Source organism: Notamacropus eugenii, chromosome 1 (assembly GCF_028372415.1).
Source record: "Notamacropus eugenii isolate mMacEug1 chromosome 1, mMacEug1.pri_v2, whole genome shotgun sequence".
NCBI lineage: Eukaryota > Metazoa > Chordata > Mammalia > Diprotodontia > Macropodidae > Notamacropus > Notamacropus eugenii.
In genome coordinates this window covers 658,025,983-658,048,132 of record NC_092872.1, presented here as the reverse complement: position 1 = coordinate 658,048,132, position 22,150 = coordinate 658,025,983, and the positions used below count along the sequence as shown (strand labels likewise).

Genomic DNA, 22,150 nt, shown 5'->3' with positions numbered 1-22,150 from the left:
AAGCAACCAGAAATGTTTTGGGTAAATTGTTTAACTTTGGCATTGACTCCACTCCCAAAAGTTCCAAAAATATTGGCATTCACTTTCTAAGACTACATTCTGATAAACTGAAAGTTAGAAAAGTCCATCAAGCACAAAAGTATGGGAGGCTGGATGGGTTAAAAGCACTCATTGAAAAGAATTTTGTTGTATATAACTAAAAAAAGCATTTGTTGTGTAAAACCAAATAAAGACCAGCTAAATTCCACCAGCAAGTTCCTGGTGGGTGAATCACTAGGCTAAAAACTGTATTTCTCAAGGTTACATTTGGATGGGATTCTGAATGTCTGATTTGCTTGATTTTTCAATATTTTTAACCAAGTTTAGTGACACTTGTAGACCATAACTGCTGTGTCTCTACAATCTTGGTTTCACTTGGAAAAAGCTGAAACCCCTGACAACTACTTCTGTGTTGACCTGGAAGGATTATTAATATTAGGGTGTTAAGAAACAAACTGATTTTCATGCTGGCTCAGCCCTTAAGCCCTTTCAAGGCAAAAGCTGTCAGATGTGTTCAGTTCTGTGGCTGCTTGGGTGATGTGCAGGATTGTTGATGGAAGCTGCTGAGAAATTCATTTCACTGAGGGCTTTGGGCTGGACCTAAGCCAGGGTCAACAGCCATGCCCCACTCAAAAAAAAAAAAAGCTAAGGGAAAGGAACACTAGACAATACTATTCTAGAAATGAACCTGTACTAAAAGTCAGTAGTGAAAGATGAATAGCAGACTCACAGGACAATATACCATTTTAGACAATAAAAACATGCAAGGGAAAAAGGTTAGGAAACCTTACATTTTTTTAAGCTATCAACCAGGTATGACAAAAACAACTGAGTTTTGATATTTGGATTCATAAATGCTGGAAACAGAACCACTGTTAACTGTCATCCATATTTAGATCTCAGTGTCTCAAAAATTAATGTAGCTTTAAATTCTATTCCACACATAACCTTTCACAAACCTGACACCATGAAAAAAGCATCTTGCTAGGTATTGTTCACAAATTGGCAAAGCAAGTCGAATTCAAAGAATTTTCCCTCCTAAATTCCAATTACCTATGCTAACTAATTTAAAAGAAAACAGGTTGTCACAATAGCCTTTGCAATCTGTCTTCTAATCCAAGGAAAGGGTATATCTAGCTTTTTTTCTTAGACCTGAGGTTACAGCTATCTTTTCTATGAAGCCCCCATCCTTTCCTTCCTCCCCTCCTCAACCCATCCATCTGCTCCTCCCCCACCTATTGTTTCTCTCTCTCTCTCTCTCTCTCTCTCTCTCTCTCTCTCTCTCTCTCTCTCTCTCTCTCTCTCTCCCCTCTTTGTCAGTGCATGCCTGTCCCATCTGGTTATACTCCTGGCTTCTGCCAGCTCTAACTCCCAAGGGCCATGCAAATGTTAAAATGCCAAGCCATTTTGGTCTTAGAAACAAGAATAAGGACCAGAAAGGAGATTATCAAACGTTAACACAACAACTCATACACACATAAACAAACATGCTTACATTTTTTTCTCTCATACACATACAGCTGTTTTAAAAACAAGTACTCTCTCATAGGCTAAAATGGAGGATTTTTAAAATTCCTTTCTTGGGAGGTTTAAAAAAATCAAATCTTGCTTTACAGATCTGAAATAAACAAGTAAACATATTTCTTTTAAAAAAAAAAACCCAATAACACAAACACTTCCATCCCTACAAACATGTAGATTACTTTCTCCTCCCCCACCCAGTGATCAGAATTAGTGCTAAGAATTCAACAAACATGAAATAATTTCATTTGTTAGTCAAATGTTGTCATTCACTCAAGACATTTTCTGTTCCACCACACATGCATTTAACTCACAGACATCCCCGCTCTACACATTCGCAGAGAAAAACCCCACTGTGCCATAAAAGCATGCATGGTCAGGATCTAAGCATCCCCAAACAAAAACATCACTATGCCATTACAATAGAGCAGCCAGGCAAGTACTGGAAGCAGCCTTTATTCATGCTTTCACTTGGGTCAACTTAACACACATATACGTATATACACCCATATGTACAATATAGAAACAGATAGAAAATCTCGTTGCTGTGCCATAAGCATGCTGAAGAAGCTCTGATGCTCGCAAAAGCAGCAAATGAAAAACATAAGCAATCATGCCCAGGGTTTAAAGAGCTAGTTTTCTTTGAAAAAAATTTATTTTCCAAAGCTTTTCTAGATTTCGCATAGAGCGTGCACAAATTAGATCTTGATCTTAACGCCATGCAATCTCCAAGGAGAGAAGAGTCTGATATTTAAAAATGCGCTTCAGTCACTGGCTTTGGTCGCTATCAGTACTTTTGCTGTTAGACTCATGGCATTTAAACCCTGCATGCTGCAGCGCTAAGCCTGGGCTCGGGATCGGCTGCGACAGAAGAAGCTACCTGCGAGGTTTCACAGTGCCATCTCATATCCATGTCTGTCTGGCTACCCTGCGTGCTTAGAGCTTTTTTCTTAATTCTTAATGGAAATCCTAGGAAATTTAGTCCATCCTCTGAAATCAATACTGGTGACAGGAGAGCTCCCTGACTCAGTGGGAGATCAGGATGATAGATTGCCTGCGCATCAGCCTGGCCTATCAGTGCCCTGCACACAAATGGGCGAGAAAAGACACAGAAAAGGCTCCAACTGTCACGTGTCGCCCAGGAGCCAATGACGGCCGCGCTGCTGCAGGGAAAGGGACGCTGCTGCGGTGCTTCTGCAGAAGAGGAGGGCCGGGGAAGGCACCGGGGGCCACCTCCCCCTCGCGCGTGCCACCTCCCCCTCGCGCGTGCCCGCGGCCCCACCCTCCCCTCGGCCCCGCCCATGCCACGCCCCTCTCCCATGCCCCACCCCATTTACGAGTTTAAAAAAAACCCTCCACTTGACTCCGGTTCAGCTTGACGCGTGCCAGCGGGAGGCGGATTTTCAGCATCCCAGCCTTTTCAGCTCTGCGGTTGACGCCGTGTTTGGGTCTACTCTTCAATGAGCCACCTTGAACTCTGCCATTAGCATGCAAGCCCTCTTAACGGAACCCCCTCCAAGCCTTTAATTGTCGTTGTAATTTTATTTCCAAGTTAACGAATGACATTTTTTGTATGCCACGTTTATAATGAGCATTTTTATGGGATGATCATGTAAAGGTAATTAGGCAGTATTAAGAAATACATTATTATGGTCTTTGGCCAATTAGAGTTGTTCCTTAAAAAAAAATAAAGCCTTAATAAAATCTGCTATTTTACAAACGGATTAAAAATATAAGCAAATAAAATATGCCTGGTCTTTTCTTCCAAAATCTGGTGGCTAGATAGGTTATCCTGTGATCGCAACATATATTTATCTGCTGTCTTTATCGTGAAAGTTACAATAATTCTTTCATAAACAGAGGTTGCACATCTGGGATACCATATGCAAACCTATCCCAATGCACATCTGCTTTCATTGATCAAACTGTAACAACTGCTACAAGGCACAGTTGTTTAAGGTAAGGCATCCCTTCATCCCTTCTGGCAAAGAAGGTTACAAGTAGCCATACCAGTAGCATTAGCTAATGGTGGGAAAATGCCACTCTAAAGTCTGCAAAAAAAGAAGATTCATCTCTGAAAAATGTATCTGCAAGACCTTGCAGTCCCTGCCCTTTATCATTTTATGTTTTACCTAATTTGAGTGAGAGTCTGAAACTTCAAGAGTTAATAGAACCCAGCCTCAATCTTCTCTTTCAAGGAGGCCTTTCACTCACTCAAATCTATTTAGAGTAATGAATCAGAGAACAAAGGTAAGTTGGTATCCTGTCACAGGTAAATTGCCAGGAAGCTTTGGAAGAGTGGTTTGAAATTCTGAAGCTCACATTATCTTGGCAATTATTATTATTTTAAAAAATCCTAAACCAGAGTTCCCTTTCAATCACTTTACAAGTTGTTATACATGGGAGGAAGGGAGGAGAGGAGAGAGGACAAGATAGGGAAGTGTAATCTATAATAATTCACACAAATACTTGTTGAGTGACATGTTATAGGAAATCAGGACCAGGATACACCAGACCACTATCAAGGCACCACCACTTCCTGGCAGCAGTTTCCCCTAACAGACTATGTAGCCTTCAGGAGAGTGGCTCTTCACTTTGATTGTATGAGGGCCCCTTTTTTATGTAAAAATGTTGCAGCCTTCCACAACATAGTAGTTGTATTATTTAAGAATATGCATGATGACACAAACACTCCATATTCCTTTAGGACTCATCCCTGATACCATCTCCTATTCCAATCTTTCCTGATTCCCCTAGGTATATGTGTGCTCTCTCTTCTCAAATTCTACTGCACTTACTTATCTGTTGTATTTTCCTCAGTAAAATTACTGGCTCCTTAAAAACAACTCATATCTTTTATGTGAGTGTGTGTCCTTGCCTAGCTTGTAGAATAGACAGACAGACATTTATTGTTTTCAGACACTATGTTAAGGACTGGTGTTACAGTCCCTGTCCTCAAGGAGCTTACAGACTAATGGGTGAAAACAATACAGAAAGAGGACCTGGAAAGGGGGGGATAGGGAAGGGTGGTGGTACATGAAACTATATGGTGTTGAGATGGCCAGGAAGTAGAATAGAGGACAGGATCCTAGCAAGATAGTGAAAACCCACCCCATCAGAACCTGAGGACCTGTGGGGGCAGGGAGGATAGGAGTCCAAGGTTGTGGTGAGGAGATGATGGTCCAAGCAGAGAAGACATTGCATTAGAGGTGCTAAGGCCCAGGCCCTAGCAAAACTCAGTGCCTTGTACATAGAATGGGCCTAAAAAAACATTTTGTGATTAATCGTGGAATTTCAAGGGACCTTCCTAACTGTCTAATTAAACACATACCAAAAAAAAAAAAAAAGTTCCTTTTACACCACACCTTAAAAATGTTTATCCAGACTTGTTCAAATTGACTTGAGTTCACATTTTGAAATTATGCAAAAATGATCCCTTTGGTCTTTGTTGTTTTTTTAAAGGTGAGTGGTATGTTTATTCAGCCTATTAGGGCTGGAGATAACATCAACCCTCAAATAACTCATTTCAAGATCTCTTAACAATCTTCTTTTTACCTTTGAAAAAGATGAGATGAGGGTTCAAGGTGCTTTTGTTACAATATCTTACTTGGAAGTCTCGTTGTGAACCCCTGGAAAGTTGTGGCTGGGTGAACAGATCAGCCTAGTCTCTGACAAATGCCTGATTTCCTTCCAAGTTCAGTTCAGAGGCTACCTCCTCCATAGGGCCTTTCTGGATGACCCCTTCCTTGACCCCTTCCACTGCTACCAGCTACCTCCCTTGCCTTGCATGGATGGGTATTTATTTTGCATATGCTTCTCTGTTGACTCATTATTTCCTCACACAGATAGTTGCCTGTTTTTATGCTCCTTGAGGCCAGGGACTAAAGTTTCACCTTGTCTCAGCATCCCCATCAAGAAACACATAGTACCTGGGATGTAACTGGTATTTTATAAATGCTTATTATTAAATGTAGTGATTGTTCCTCAGTTCTTTGGTCTGTGACTTCAGCTACTGTTTGTACAACCTGAAGCTGTTCTGTTCAACCCTGTCCCTATTTGCTTCAGGCAATCCAACAGGTTTGCTTTGGGGGAAAAAAGTCCCTAGGCAATCAATCACCAACGATTTATTAAGCACCTACTGTGTACCAGGTCCCACAAATACAAAACCAGAAATGAAACAGTCTCTGCTCTCAAAGAGCCTATGCACTATCTGGTGAGGAAAATATGAATACAAATTTATACAACATACAGGCAACATGAAAACAAGGTAATTTCAGGTTGGGAGGGGCATCAGTGGCTCAGCAACATTAAGAAATTCTATCAAGGAGACAACATATGTGTGTTAATAAGCTGCATAATATATATAAATATTGAATGTAAGGTAGTTTGGGAAGGAATATACTAACAGCTGGGAGGTATAGAAAGCCTTTGTGTGGAAGAAAGTGTTTGAGCTGAGTCTTGAAGGAAACCAAGGATTCTGAGAAAGGATGGTGAGGAGAGTGCATTCTAGGCATGGGGAACAGCCAATGCAAAGGCAGGTTGATGGGAGATGGAGTATTGGGTATGAGTAATAAGAAGTGAGGCAATCTGACTAGAGGTCAGAGTGTGTGGAGGGAAATATTATGGAAGAAGACTGTAAAGACAGGAAAAGGGTAGATTGTGAAGGTCTTCAAATGCCATATAAAGGAATTTATATTTGATTGCAGAGGTACTAGGGAGCCATGGGAATTTATTAAGGCTGTGGGTGAGGCAGGGTGTTCTACAATGTACGGCATGATCACATCTGGGCTTTAGGAAAACTTTGTCAGTCAAAAACCATTAGGTGCCTATTATGTGCCAGGTACTGTGCTAAGTGTTGAGGATACAAAGAAAGGCTCTACTAAAGTGAACAAAGACTATGGCAATGGTCCAGGCAAGCAGCAGGGAGGGCCTAAACGAGGGTGGTGGCTGTGTGAGTAGAGAAGACAGGACGTAAAAAAGAGACATGGATGGAGGCAAGATCTGGCAACTGATTGGTTAGGTGATATTAGTGAGGGTGAAGAGTTGAATGGGACACTGGGGTTACAGGAAGGATGATGGTGTCCTAGATGGAAATAGAAAAAGATGAATGTTCTTTGGGGAAAAGAAAAGGAGTTCTGTTTGGACATTTCTGTCCCAGAAGCAGTTCATGACACAGCACTGAGGCTATGGGATAGACTACAGCTGGATAATGAGTACTCAACAGTTTAGCTTCATAAGTCACATGGTCAGATCCCCTACATCTGGGGCTACATTATAGAATAAGGGAACCTAGCAGGTTTTCCTAATGAGTTGTCAAGGTTGGGATATCCTAGGATTCTAAATACAGACATACCATGGTCCTTATTTGGCTTAGGGGAAAACACTGCAGTTAAATGAAATAGGGTGGCATTTGGCTCCACTGAAACAATTTTATAAATGGAGGCAGTGTGACATGAGGAGAAATCACTGGATTTGGAAATACAGGATGTGGCTTCTGGCATTTATTTACTGTGTGATCCTGGGCAGGTCACTGGACTTCTCTGTAAAACAAAGGTAGCCATGCCTGTACTACACCCTATCCCAGGGTGGTTGTGAGGATCAAATGAAATAATGTACAGAATATGATATACAAATGAGCTGCCATTGAATAAATCATCTGCTAAATGATGCTATAGCCAGAGTACAACATGCATTTATTAAGCCCCAAACATGTAAGACTCTACTGTGGGCATTGGGGACTCAAAGACGAGAAAGAGAAACCTGCCTCAGCTTTCAAGGAACTTCTGGTTCTACTTCTGGTTCTACTGAGGAATTTTGCATATAAGCAGATGAATATAAATACAAGATATAATAAATACAGGATAATTAGAAAAAAAGAGAGAGCAAGAGGAACATGAAAAGTTTCCTGTAAGAAGTGGGGCTTCAGCTGACTCTTGAAGGCTAAGGCTTCTAAGAGGTGGAGAGGAGAAAGGAGTGCATTCTAATTGTGGAGGATAGGCTAAGAGTTGAGAGAAGGATTAACACATATGAGGAGAACAGCACATAGACCCACTTAGTTGGAATGTGGAGGATATCAAAGAAATAATATCAAATAAGTCTGGAATGAAAGTTCTTTGGAGTCAAGCACTGACTCTTCTTTGTGTTTGTAAGATAGAATAGTTCCTGACATATAGTAAGTACTCAATAAATACTTATTAACTTATTGAAAAGAGGAGTGAAGTCAGACTATAAAGGACATTAAATGCCAACCTGAAAAGTTCTTATTTTATGCTAGATGCATTAGGGAATCATGAAAATTCTTGGCCAGGGATTTATATGACCAAGTTTTTGCTTTAGGAAGGTTCTTTAAAAAGAGAAGGATTGGAGATGGCAAAAAGTAGATGCAAGGGATTCCAATTAGGAGGCGACTGCAATAGTTCAGCTGAGAGGTGAATCTAGCCTGAAATAGGGTGGCTATTGGAGTGGTGAGGATAGATGTGAGAGAGATTCCTAAGGTTGAATTTAAATGCCTTGACAAAGAATACTTTCTTACAGTGAGAGGAGGGAGAGAAGGGATGTGACAAGGACTTGGAAAGATGACTGTGGTTCTGAATCTGAGTGACTAGAAGGGTGGTAAGGGTCTAAAGAGAACTTTTGAGCAGAGATGGATTTAGGGTTAAGGATTTAGGCTTAGAGATTTAGGGTTATTCTCTTTTGGACAAGTTGAGTTTGCAACTGAATATTCAGGCTGGGAGATGTTTGGCAGAAAGGTGGTGACCTGGGATTGGACTTCAGAAGACAGACTAGGACTAGATAAAACATAGATTTTGAAAATCACTATGGTATGATAATATGGAGACCTGGCCTTAGTGTCAAGAAAACTTGGGATTTCTCTCAGTGCTAATAGGAAACTCTCTAAGACTAGAGATTATAGACAAAATGTTTATTTGCATTGTCAGGGCTAGTTTTCACATTCATGGTTTTCTACTCTGGTGAAATCATAAGTCTGGGGGAAATTGGCGAATCATTTCCATAGACACAATATTTGATACTTAGGAGCTGAAAAAAGAAGACAGTACAGAACAGGACTTAGAGGCTTTGTGTTAAAGAAGTCATTTGGGTGGGGGTGGGGCTATACTTTTAGTAACAGTTGTAGATTCCTTAAATATGACTCTTTCTTTAAAAAGTCAAAAAGTATAAAAATAAATGCACAGTGGATAGAACACTAGACTTAGAATCAGGACAATATGAGCTCAAATCCAGCCTTAGCCATTTACCAATTCTGTACTCGTAGCAAGTCACTTAACTTCCATTTGACTCAGTTTTCTCATCTCTAAAATGGAGGTAATAATAGGACCTACCTTTCAGTGTTGTAAGGTTCAAATGAGATAATATTTATAAAATGTTTTGAAATCTGTAAACTTCTATTTAAATTCTACCTATTATTATTATTAATTTCAAAGTTGAAAGGGACCTCAGAGACTAGCTAGTTCAATTCAGTCCTGAAAAAGAATTTCCATTTTACTATGACTCAGAAGTGGTCAAACAACACTCTGCTTGGAGCCCTCCAATGAAGAAGAACTCATTACTCCCAAAGCAGCCCATTCCACTTTTGTAGTTTTTTGGAATAAATACAGGCTGATATTCATACTTGCTAGGTGGTACAGTGGATAGAATGCCAGACCTAGAGTCAGGAAGACCTGAGTTTAAATTTAGTATCAGAGACTTACTATCTGTGTGACCCTGGGCAAATCACTTAACCTTGTTTGCCTCAGTTTCCTCATCTGTAAAATGAACTGGAAGAGGAAATGGCAAACCACTCCAATATCTTGGTCAAGAAAACCTGAAAAGTGGTCACAAAGAGTTGGACATGACTGAAAAGAACTTTAAAAAAAAACTTGTAGAAAAGCTGAGGACCTCTTTTACCCACATAGATAATATCTCTATCTGCAAGTGTAAGGAGATTTCCCAGGAGCAACTCCAGATGGGGGCAACGAACGAAAAAGAAATATAACCCTTTGGGGTCAGCCTCCAAGATCAGATCTGTTCAATGTGATCCCAAAATCTCCAGGAGCCATGTGGTACAAGTTACAATAATTTCTCATTAAGGTGCCTTACAAGATGTCTAAATTGTCGTTTCTGGAGCTTCCTCTCATTGCTTCTACTTCTGCCTTCTGGCCTTAGGTAGAACAAGTAAACCCATCTATGTTTTAAAGCTTAGTAACAGACTATTGTTTCTATTTTTTCTTCTTCTATATTTCTCTGGATGTGACCAATGACTTTTGTTAGCTCTTTAGTGCACATGTGCAAAGCTTTAAGAAAGCTAGAAGTATAAAACAATGAAACTTACAGATGAGTTGTTGGAAGGAAATTATTTGCATTAACAAGGGATTCTTTAAGTCACAAAAGACTTCCCTTATGGTTGTACAAAAACAGTAAGATTCTCTAAGGGTATTTAAGGTGATTTGTGCTTTAAAAAAATCAATTTACAGGCAACTTGAACATATCTCTTGAATAATGCAGGGCACACCTGTATTCAATGTATCTCATAACATTTTGTGTCACTTCTGGATTTTCCACACAACAATCACTGGGTTTCCTAGACTGACATCTTATTGAAATAAATATCTTTCAAAGTAGCAGCTTTATCATAGCATTCTGGCCCTTCTGAGAAGTCTCAAAGCAAGGATATTCAGATATAATTTCAGGGTTTTGCAATGCTCAGTGGAGATCAAACACTCTGTCCACTTTATGGATGCTGTAGACAGGGAACACAAAATTTAGACTTGATGTCAAGAAAAATTTCCTAGCAAGTAAAGGTTATACAAAATTGCATTGAGCTGTCCAAACATAGTACATAGGTTTCCCTTTCACTGGTGATATTAAACCAAAGATTGGATTGACCAGTTGTTTGATCATGATGTAAACAGGGTTTTCTGGGTATGAAATGAGCTAAACCAGACGTTTATGTCAAAATAATATGCCTGAATTGATTATAATGACAAGAAATTATTAACAGCTTCAAGAAAACCAGTAGTTCCTGGAGTAATGGAGCGCAACAGAAAACAAATTCCAGTTCTTCATGATTCCTAAATATATGAATGTCTAATTGTGTTCAAGGGTATTCAATATAACCTGTTAAAATGGTTTAGAAGTTTCATCATTCAGGTTGGGAGGAAGCTCTTCCAATGGGAAATCTTATACTTATCATTTCAAATTTCCTTCTGTATCTCTTTCTTTTCTTTTCTTTTTTCTTTTTAGTTTGGACTTAAAATTTCATATATATCCAAAGCTCCTTGCATCAAAAACTCCTGCCCTTCTACAGTTAATAGGCTAAAGAGCAGCCTGAAGCACTCACTGTGTGGTTAAATGACTTGCCTTGAGTCACACAGCCAATGGGTATGATGGGGTATAGACTCTGGGATCCTCCTGGAATTCTCCTTGAATCCTCCCACTTAATCTGGCTTTTCATACCTAAATCTGTTACTTTTAACCTAGGTTGGCCTATCCTTGATTACTTCCCACCCAAGTGCTGCATTGTCTGATACCTTCTAATTGCCTCGAGCTTTGATTACCACCAGCTACCCAAGTCCCATATAGATCCTCCATAGACCCTTCCTCCCAGACTACTAGACCACCCCCAGATTCCTCCCACAGCCTTTCTGTATGTAAGTTGCATCTTGCTTCCATGAAGATGGTCAGATTCAATCCAACTCTGATTCTGTCTAGCTGAGATTCTATCTGACCTGCTTGTCAATACAACCATCACATATGGTTAGGCTTCTTAAGAGTCAACCCAATATGGCAAATCTTTAATAAACTTTGTTTTACTTTGGCTGATAGAAGGCTTGGGTCAAATTCATTTGGCAGGACCTGGAGTGTCAGTATTTTGGGATCCAGAGCACCCCAAACCTCAACATATGGTTCCCTGACCTCTTCATTTTGGTTCCCTGACCTCAACAGATATAAAGAGACAAAAGGGATTTAAACCCCAAGTATTTCTGGCTCAGGGTACCTTTTACTACTCTGTTGCCAGTGACTTCTCCTCACTTTCTTTTCTATTTCAGTCAAAGATACCAAGTCAGAGGAAGGAAAATAAAAGTAAAGCTCTATATATACTAAATCGTATGAATATCAGTCTACTTCTACAAACTTATTAGAGGTGCCATGCCCTTGTAGTAGGCGGTGCAATGGATACAGTGCCAGGATTGGAGTCAGAAAGATTCAGCTTCCTGAATTCAAATCTGGCTTCATATACTTACTAGCTGTGTGACCCTGGGCAAGTCACTTAACCCTGTTTGCCTCAGTTTCCTCATTTGTAAAATGAGAAAAGGAAATGGCAAACCACTCAGCTGTCTTTGCCAAGAAAACCCAAAATGGGCTCATGAAGAGTAAGATAGTAAAAGACAAAAAGAAAAAGACAGCAACAAACGCTAGTGATAGTCCTGGATGTACAAAGATGACAATAGTGACAACAGTACCACAAATACAGTCTTTGCACGTGAGGAGCTTAAACTTTAATAAGGGTTATTGCATATGTACAAAAAAATACAAAGTACATTGTGATCAGTGGAAAGAAAATAAAGATGAAGTATGGTACTACGAGACAATCTGAGGAGGGACAGACCCTTTCAACTGAAGACTTAAACCATTTTTCTACAGTCACAAAGTTAATAAGTGTTGGTGTACAGATTCTAGCCTTCTAACTCCTTAAGCCCTAAAGCACTGAACCTTATAGGAAAAGGAATTTTGTTTATGTTCTTTCGGCTCCTTACAGAAGAAATAAAAAACCAGAAATATGCAAATACTAATGTCTTTTAGCCAAAGAGAAAGACACAGGCTCCTTCCACTTAGACCCCTGAAGTCAGTTATGCAGAAGGTTTTTCTCTTAGTATTGGAGAAAAGGTTATCTTCAAATAGCACGAAATACTAAAATCAGAATAAATAAAGCTGCCCCACCTAACCATTTTTTTTTTTTACAGGGGAAAATTCTCTCAGAGAAAATGCCAAGACTATTTCATGAGCCTTTGTAATTATGTGCAGTAATGGACTGACCCAAAAGGCATCGGGTCATTGACTTTCTCCCTAGAGAACTTAACGCTGGTCAATTTGTCGATAAAAGCCTTCAAATTTGGGGTGCTAAAAATATTTCCTTTATAGAAATAATCTCTTCAAGCTAGGAAACGTGTCCTTCTAGCCCCAAACTCATATCATATTCTAGTGGATATTTCTGAGGCTGTCAGCATAAGGACACCTCTAACTTTTGATAACAAACTGACAAAGCAGCTGGGCAGCCAGAGTCACGAGGCTACAATGGCCGGGTCAGCCTGGGTCAGGCCACTGGGATGAGGGATATTGCCCTTTTATGAACTGAAGATAGGCCGGACTCAGTCAGGGGCCAGAGGTGCTTGGTGATTCTTTAAGGGCTGCAGTTAAGCAAACATTGAGCTTCAGGCTATTGACAAGGGCTCTAAGTCCATTTTAAAAAGTAACAAAGAAAACAAAACCTTGCCTGAATTAAGATACATTAACAAGGCAGCTGAACAAAGCTTTTTGTTATCTCTGATTCATGGCATGCCGGTCATCAATGAAGAATTCCCTTCCCTTCCCCACCAGTCTGCCTGAGAGGTCTTTTAATCAACGTGAAAAGCAAAGATAAGTCAAATTGCACAGCTAGTAGCAAACTAGTACTGGACTTGGCACGCAAAGGCCCATGGACACGTGCTCAAGATTTCCAGATTTATTTTACCCTAACCCCCTTAGAGAGCTCATCATTCAAAGAAAATCAGACAGTAGCCCTAAGCTCATCCTGCCATCCTTTGTCTCTGATCATTTGCTTAGAGCATCTACCATGCCTTGAACATATTCCCTCTCCCTTGCTGCCTGATCTGGAACCTTTTTCTTCTTTCAAGGCCCATTGAGTTTTTCCTGATCCCTCCAGCTAAAAGTTATCTCTGTCTCTTCAAACTTTCCTAAAGCCTTTTGTCTGGGTTTCTTCTTTACTTCCTTTCACACTCTACCTTACATTTATTTGTAATAGTCCTACAAGACTTGGACTGATGCCTTGCAAGCGGGCTTAAGTCACAAAAGACTCTGGGAATTGTAATCCTGCCCAGTTTGGAAAGACAGGAAGCAAACAGGAGATTAGGACTAGAGGGCAGATTCTTTTCCCCTAAAGTGGCAGTTTTAACAAAGCCTCCAGAGAGAGGACAGCCCTAGCAAAGGAGCAGGAGCTGTGACTGCCCCAGGGGCAGTGAAGTTGGCCTTTCCCCTCAAACTCAAGAGCATGGTAAAGCAGAAATCAGGAGGTATATATATATGATGAAGGCCCTCTCTCTGGTGGCCCCAGTACTGAGGAGAAAGGAAAAAAAAGACACAGAAGAACCACTTTCCCCTGCTTTACTTTAGATGGATCCGTTTCTATGTGTGTCCTATATTCCGTTCAAGACTACATCTGACTGATGCCATCTTATATGTTTACACTTGGGGTTGAAGTTGTCCTTTGCACAGCTTTGTGTCCCTTTATTTGAGCACCACTCTGGGAGCCACGCAGGAGAGTGACCTTTCCTAGTGAGTTTCCTCTCTAACTTGGAGCGTAATCACAGACCATTCATGTTTCATACTTTCAAGGGCAGGATTATTGTGCACTTGGAGTTTTTGAAATCAAGGTTGTCAGAACACAAGCCTAATGTGACCCCTTGGGTTACATAGGTATCTGAGTAAATATTTAATCTCCTATCATCAATCATCATTGTCTTAGCTAATATTTAGACAGCATTTTTAGGTTTGCAAGGTACTCTACATATGTTACCTTGTTGGGTCCTTATGACGACCGTGTGAGCTAGGTGCACTATCATTCCCATTTTAGAGATGAGGAAATTTTGACTGACAAAGGTTAAATGATTTCCCCAGGGGTTACGGTTAATAAGTATGTGAGTAAGACTTTCTTTCCACTGCACCCCTCTGCCTCTCATCCAGGTCTCTAAGGCTTTGTGAAAGAAAAGAGAAAGGGAGAGTGGAAGAGATAGGAAGGAAGAAGGAAGGAGAGCACATATGTATGAATAAGGGGGAGAGAGAATTGGGGATAAGGAAGAAGGAGAGAGAGAGAGAGAGAGAGAGAGAGAGAGAGAGAGAGAGAGAGAGAGAGAGAGGAGAGGGAGAGGGAGAGGGAGAGGGAGAGGGAGAGGGAGAGGGAGAGGGAGAGGGAGAGGGAGAGGGAGAGGGAGAGGGAGAGGGAGAGGGAGAGGGAGAGGGAGAGGGAGAGGGAGAGGGAGAGGGAGAGGGAGAGAGAAACCATTCACTTTTTTTACTTAATTCTAAACTGTGGAGTGAACAAGTTTAAAAAAAAAAGACATTTCTACAACCATGAGGGTATGAAATCATCATTCATATAAATAAGCCAATTATCCAGAACTAAAGAGATTAAGTTCATAGATGATAGGATGATAAAGTTTGTGTCAAAAGGGACCTTACAGTTCAGCTTCTCCAACCGCCTCCTTTTACAGATGAGAAAACTGAGTCCAAATAGAGTAAATGACTTTCTTGAGATCACACATTTAATGACAGAGATAGGAATAAACACATATGACAAAAATGAACTGATAAACAAATGATCCCTTTTTTTTCCAGTGAATTTCCAACAAAGGCCATATCCTGAAACTCACTGTTATATTCAATCACTACTGCTGTTTCTTGCTTTCTAAGTGTTTCATGTTTGTTAAGTCTTCCCTTTCCAACTACAGTACAGGCTCTAGGAGGGGTGGAGTGAGGGGTCATACTTCTCATGAATTGTAGCTGTTGTGTAGCCTGAGCCTGGGGTTCTGAGGCCTAGAGCTGGAGATGTAGCTATTGTAACCTGTTGATTGAAACCAAAGAAGTCCCTTGATGGCTCCTAGCCCCTAAAATAACCTTTTAAATGTTTGATTTAGGAGCAGCTGTATAATTTCAAAATGTTTGCTCCTCATATCAATGGCCAATGTAAACAGAAGTTACCTGAATCTAAATTTATAGCAGATGAAACAAAAATGTTATCCTAGGCAGCAGCTGTAACTGTAGGCAGAGAGATAAAAGAAGGGAAGACTAAGATTCCAAGGAAGTATTTTTTTCTCTCTGTATAACTTTGTCCTGATAAGCCAAATACTGCTTTAGGATCTAATAAAAATAATCATATTTTAATATATGTGTATACATACACACACACACACACACACACACACACACACACACACACACACACACACATATATATATATATACACAGATAGACACTTTTTTTGGGGAAGGGAGTAGGAGACTTTGAAAATCCACACTAGCAAAGCGACCAACAACTAATGACATAGAAAAAAATGTAATTGATTCAATTGGGAGCTATACTTTTTTATCCTACTACTAAATAATACTAAATAGATGCAAGTGGAATATGTGTATATGTATCTGTGTGTATATGTGTATACATATGTATAGATACATATATATATATATATCTATATAACTGTATCTATATCTGTCTATCTATATCCTAAAAATCCCACCCACCAATGCAAAGCAGCAACATATCTGCAGCAAAATCTTGATGAGCTACTTAGGACATTAAGACATTAAGTGACTAATAGGCAGGATTCGAACCCAAGTACTCGCCTCTACGACTGGTGCTCTCCGCACTACGTATGCAACACTGCATCTCGTTATTAATGTTGTTATTTGTTCTTTTTCTAAAACAGACTCTGAGAGAAACCTACAAGAGGCAGAAATAACTTTTGTCCTTGCTGTATTTTGGCTGAGTGGGAAGATAGGGAAAAGAAATACAAAAGAGTGAAATATTCCTCTTAAATTACAGGTTCTATTTCTTAATAAATAATTTGTCTAACCATTAGTAAAAGGTTCTATTAGCTCCTAATTGAGGGAGTCTGTCCTTGCCTTCCTAATCAGATAACTGTTTTGACTGCTCTGTCAAGTAAACAGCATTGTTTGGAATAAGACGTTTTGCTGCTAAAACCTGGGTAAGTAAATAAAGCGAATCTTGGCCAGGAAAACTAAAACGATGGGTCAGCAATCTGAGGTGACTGCTTTCACAGCCCTTCAACAGAAGATGTACTGTCTGGTGAGGGAAGTCAGGGAGAATCCTTCTCTCCGTGTTTCCTTTAATTACTGAATAGATTATGCATTGATCATGTAGTTCCTATAAGCCTTTGTGGTCCATTGACTCAAAATTCTTCAGGAAACGATTCTGAAAGTCATAGTGGAGGGGCCGAAACTGTAACACCTTTCTCTATCCCAACTGTCTCTTCCTCCTTCCCTCTATATAAATTTACAGTTCAATAGGAGATAGCCTTGCTGCTCAATAAGGAAGACCCACAGAGGGTTATCAAAAGCTCTATTCAAGACTATAGCTTCATATAACACTAAATTCATTCAAATCATCTACACTTTCAGGAAACGGATCTACAGAGGATCCTCTTAGCAAGAGGTAATTTGTTCATTTTGCTGAGATCTGCCTGAGGAAAGTGGTTAAAGAGCTCCTCTTTCGTAAATTTTTACCAGATAGGACTCAAATTCCAGCACTGCTGCAGGTCTGATTATGTTGCAATTAATCAAAGTAAACTGGAGTTCTTTGTGATATTTTCTAGGTATGCTAATTACTTCCAGAAGAACAAACAGTTAAAAAAAACACTAGAAAAATAACTCACGCTCACAGACACATATACACATCACATACACACACACATACACACACATATACACACCATGACACATACATATAGATGAATCTCAAAATCATTCCTTCTTATCTCAGGGACAAGGTTAGGGTTAGGATTATTTATGGTTTATATTCAAATAGCTCTTTCCTTTTGTATTCTCTAAACAAGTTGGTTACTTTGGTTAATGTCAAAATTGATTAGGCAGAGATTTCAGATATCATTATGAATTGAACTGATTGACCAAACCATAGAAGTGGCTCCCGACAACCTGGAGAGATTCACCTGTATGCAGAAGAAAGACTTTGCAGTGGGCTGAAGATAATAAATCTGCTTCAGGAACAGAGGGACAGCAAAAATACTTCCCTTACCTACAAGTGAAATTATTATAAAATTCTTAATCAGGACAGGGGAATGAACTACAGGCAATTGAACTATGGTAACACTTGGACCCTGCATATTTTAAAAGATAGCCTTGAATATCATGATGCCAGTGGTTTGCAAAGTGAAGTCCAGGGATCTGTGTGCATCTCTGAGACCCTTTCAAGGGAGGGTCCACAAAGTAAAAAAAAAAAAAAAAAGCTGTAATCATATTAAGTCATTATTTACTTATTTAAAATACTTCTCCCTTCTCTAACTACATGTCTGGGTGAGAACTGATTTTCTTCACATACTTCACCCAAAACAATATATCACAACAGAATGAATGTAGACCCAGATATGAAAATCTAGCTGCTTTCTATTAACTAAACATTAAAGAGATTTGCCAAAAATTTGCAAAACAATGCCCCTATTCTCACAATTTTTTTTCTGTTTTGGAAAATATTGTTATTTTTCATAAAAATAGTCAGCAGTCAATAAACATTTAATAAGCATCTACTACATTATGGGCACTGTGCTAAGTGTTGGGGATCCTAAAAGAGGCCAGAGATAGTCCCTTCCCTTAAGAAACTCACAATTTAATGTTAATATGTTATTTGTGTTAACATATAATGGATTTATCATTATTATTTTTAAAATTAATAAATATATTTTAAAATATTCATTTTACTTTCTAATATGGCAAAAATTATAAAGATAACCTCCATAACCAACAGCTATTTGGGACCCTCAATAATTTTTAAAACCTGACTCTGTGGCCAGAAAGTCAGGGCTTGAGTCCCTACTTTCTAATTACCAATTAAATGAACTTGAACAAATCACTTCACCTCTGTGGGATTCAGTTTCCTCATTTCTGAAATGGGGGTAATAATACTTGTAAAACCCACTTTGTACGGTTGTTTTGAGGTAAGAGCTTTATAAACTATAAAGCATACTACAAATATTAGCTATTATTATAAACCATTATTATTTCAATGTGATTATTAAATATTAAATATTAAACCTTTCTTTAAAGCAATTCTAACAGCAAATGATGGGTACATAATATCAGAAAGTCTTATCCAGCCATGTGCTGCCATTTTGCCAAGAAAGAATCATCATTAGACACAAGAGCAGCAGCTGGGCTAATTAACTTCTAGCAATAAATCAGTGTATCTGCTAGGACCACAACGCAGATCTGTTTCCTGTCCCTAAGGCAAGTCACTTAAGGAGCAGTAAGAAGAGTCTGATGTGGGGCATACCACAGTTCACCAAGAATCATCAATAAATCAGTCAACAAGCACTTGTTAAGCATCTAATATGTGCCAGGTCCTGTGCTACAAATGAATGACATTAAAACAAAATAGGCCTTGCCTTCAAGGAGTCTGTATTTGGATGGGGAGACATATGAACATATATAAGTAGATTCAAAAAGTACAGAAAGCAAATATGAGATATTTCAGAGGCCCTTCTAGCAGCTGGGGAGGTCAAGAATGGTCTCATTTGGGGACAGAATGGAAGAGTAGGGCTTGAAGAAGATTAGGGATTCTAAAAAGTGGAAGTGAGGGAAGAAGGCATTCAAGCCATGAAGGACACTGAATAAATACATAGAGACTGAAGTTGGGCATGTCAACAAGCATCTATTAAGCACTTACTGTATGCCAAGCTGGGGATAAAAAGAGAGACAAAAATACCAACCTTGTCCTCAAGGGGAATGCCATAGGCTTGAGATAAGTAGATGGGTTTAGCAGTCAGGAGTGGGGAACCCTCTAGGTCCTCAAGTGCAGCCCTTTGACCGAATCCAAACTTCACAGAACAAATCCTGCAAGACCCAGGTTCCCTGCCCCTGGCTAGACTACAGAGTGTGCTAAGAGCAGTGATATATGGTAAGCTTGGAAAGGTAGACGTTAGCCACATATGGAATGTGAAGGACTTGAAATGAAAAACAAGAGTTTCTGTTTGAGCCTAAAGGCAATAAGCTGTCACTGGAACTTCTAAATAACATAATTTGGCAGTTGTGTAGAGGTTATCTTTGAGGTAGGGAGACAACTTAGGAGCCTACTGTATAGCTGAAGAGATGACAAAGGGCTGAATAAGAGTTGTGGCTACATGTGTTGCACAAGATGTTTTGGTGGTAGAATTGACAAGGCTTGGCAACTTAATGGATAGGTAGGATAAGGGTGAATCCAGTATCAAGGATGCCTCCAAGACTGCCAACTGAGTAACAGATGGATGATGGTACTCTCAGCAGAAATAGGGAATTTAGTAAATCATCTGGGTTTAGAGTGAAAAGGCATTGAATGCTGTTTTGGCTATGATGAGTTTGAATTCACCATGGGGCAATAAATATGAAATGTCCCATAGGCAGCTGATTTGGGACTAGAATTTGAGAGGGTAGGGATGGACTGATGGATAGATGATAGAAAATTGATAGATAAATAGATATTTTATTCCATTGCTACCCACAAAATATACTGACTCTTACTAGACCAAGGTTAGCATCCTGAGATGTACTAGAAAAAAACAAAAGCAAGTCCATGAAAACTAATGACCAAGTTAACAATAGCCTTTCCCCCAGCCATTCTTTTACTCAGAAGGTTCACTTTATTAGAAGTGTAAGAGATTGTGCCCAATAGTGCTTTACAAAGAAATGGAATGGGAAAATGGAATATTGGCTTTATATAGGCTAATCCTCATCACTCATTTCAAAAGAATAAGTGAAAAACACCTGAGGAGCCCATCAAAGAAAACTAGAAAAAGCAAATGAAAATTATGTCTTCCAATAACTTCTTCCCCTTTGTATTTCTTACAGCTCAGGATGCCCATTGCCAGTAGTGGTTTGTGGATGGCAGTATTTGTCACTCTCTAGATTTATGTTATTAAATAATCCTTGAAACTCTGCAGGGAAAGTAGGTGAAAAATAATGTACATTTTTCTACTGATTAGGAACATTTGGAAAGTCTAAGCCATGTGAATCCTCTCTCAAATAGCCAAAAAACACAGGAAAGGCCTGGATGATTTTCAGAAACAACTATGCCTGCTTCCTAGGAATAAGGCTGAGGGTGGTCCATGGCAGGAAGAATTTCAGAAGTCAGATAATTGCTCATAAGTCAATAATCTTTGATTTCATTGTTTATGGAATTCCATCCATAATAAAGATTATAACCCATATAAAATTAAGTGGACAAGACATAAAAAAGGTGCCTGAGACTTAGAAAAGTTAAAGAATTTGTCACTCTGCTAATAAGTGTCAGAGGCAGTACCTGAAGGCATGTCTGTCAAGTGATGACTGCAAGACCAGTGGTGTAGTAGTACATGCTTTGTAATTCCTGCTACTGGGGGATGTTTAAATTAGAGAGTCCTCACTGCAGTAAATCTAAGACTGATCTAGTGTCCACACTTAATCTGGCATTAATATGGTAGACAGAGGGTCACCAGAATGCCAAAAGGGGAAGGAGGAGGAGGTTAAATTGCTCCAGGCAGGAAATTGGAGCAGGTTAAATCTTCCGGGCTAAGGTTGCACTTCTAACACTGGGTAAGATGGGGTGCCCCAGTCTCCAAAAATATTTTTTGAGAAACAGTGTACATATTCACTGAAAATAAAATTGATTTTCCTTGTCTCTCCAATGCAGATCACAGTGCCTGGCACAAGGGAAATATTTAATAAATACTTATTGACTGAGTGGAGATAGAGTATGGAATAGACCTATTATTTCATTGGTACTGGGAATTTCTAAATGAGGAAACTTCCTCCAACAGTGCAGGTTGGCAGTTTTCTTCAAAGTAGTCTTAAAGAGCTGCCTAGGTTAAACAAACCATCTACAGTCAGAAGGCCAGTAGATGCCAGAGGCAGGGACCTAAACCCAAGTTGTTGTTGTTTTCTGGGTCCATGGACAGCTTTTTATGAATTATTCAGTGATGTCTCTGTTCTGTGCTGCAGGATCCTATGAGACATTGAGCAAATTTGAATGATGTTTATCCATGTAAATCAGATTATTTCCTTAGGTCATTTCTGTCTGGGTTCCATGGGATTTCGAACAAGATTCCATGACTAGTGAGATTTCTTCATTATAACCCAAGACCAAGTGATAGACCTAAGAACTTTTAAAGAATAAGTCTTTTTGTCCCTTAGGTCCTACAACCTAAAACAATGCCACTTTACCTCAAATAGCCTTAACAGGGAGACCAGAGGTTTTTTACTCCAAAATTATAGATAAGGCTTAAAATTAAAATGCCTCACAAAAAAAAAATTCACCTTGAAATACAAATAATTGAGAATTTAGAAGGTTTTTTGATTTTGTTTTTCTGGTTTGGTTATTTTTTTTTTAATCAAGAGAGAAGAGTAAGAGCCCAAGAGATTAAAATAATAGAGTGATGGGAAAGTCTTCACCCAGGTGAGAAAAAGGATTTGCTGATTTACTGCAGAAAGGCTCTCTGGCTATCTGTGATGATCTCTTATTTCCTTTTTAAAGTCTCCCTTTTCATGCTGGATACTTAATTTGTGTATAAAGGCTACAGGTAAATTCTGGGGCATTTTTTCAAATTTTTTGGTTAAA

At 39.3% G+C, this 22,150-nt stretch overlaps 1 protein-coding gene across 23 annotated transcripts in view; it reads right to left on the bottom strand.

The window, feature by feature from the left end:
* Positions 1 to 22,150, bottom strand: part of NRXN1 (neurexin 1) — a 1,424,087-nt gene that overhangs the window by 92,231 nt on the left and 1,309,706 nt on the right. For 2 of the 23 annotated variants that reach the window (XM_072635607.1, XM_072635608.1), the window contains exon 1: positions 2,441 to 2,805. The exons of the other annotated variants lie outside the window; for them this stretch is intronic. In XM_072635607.1, coding sequence (XP_072491708.1) covers positions 2,441 to 2,473 — 33 coding nt within the window. In that variant the 5' untranslated portion in view covers positions 2,474 to 2,805. Of the gene's footprint in view, positions 1 to 2,440; positions 2,806 to 22,150 lie in introns of those variants that run through there. 23 annotated transcript variants of the gene reach the window in all.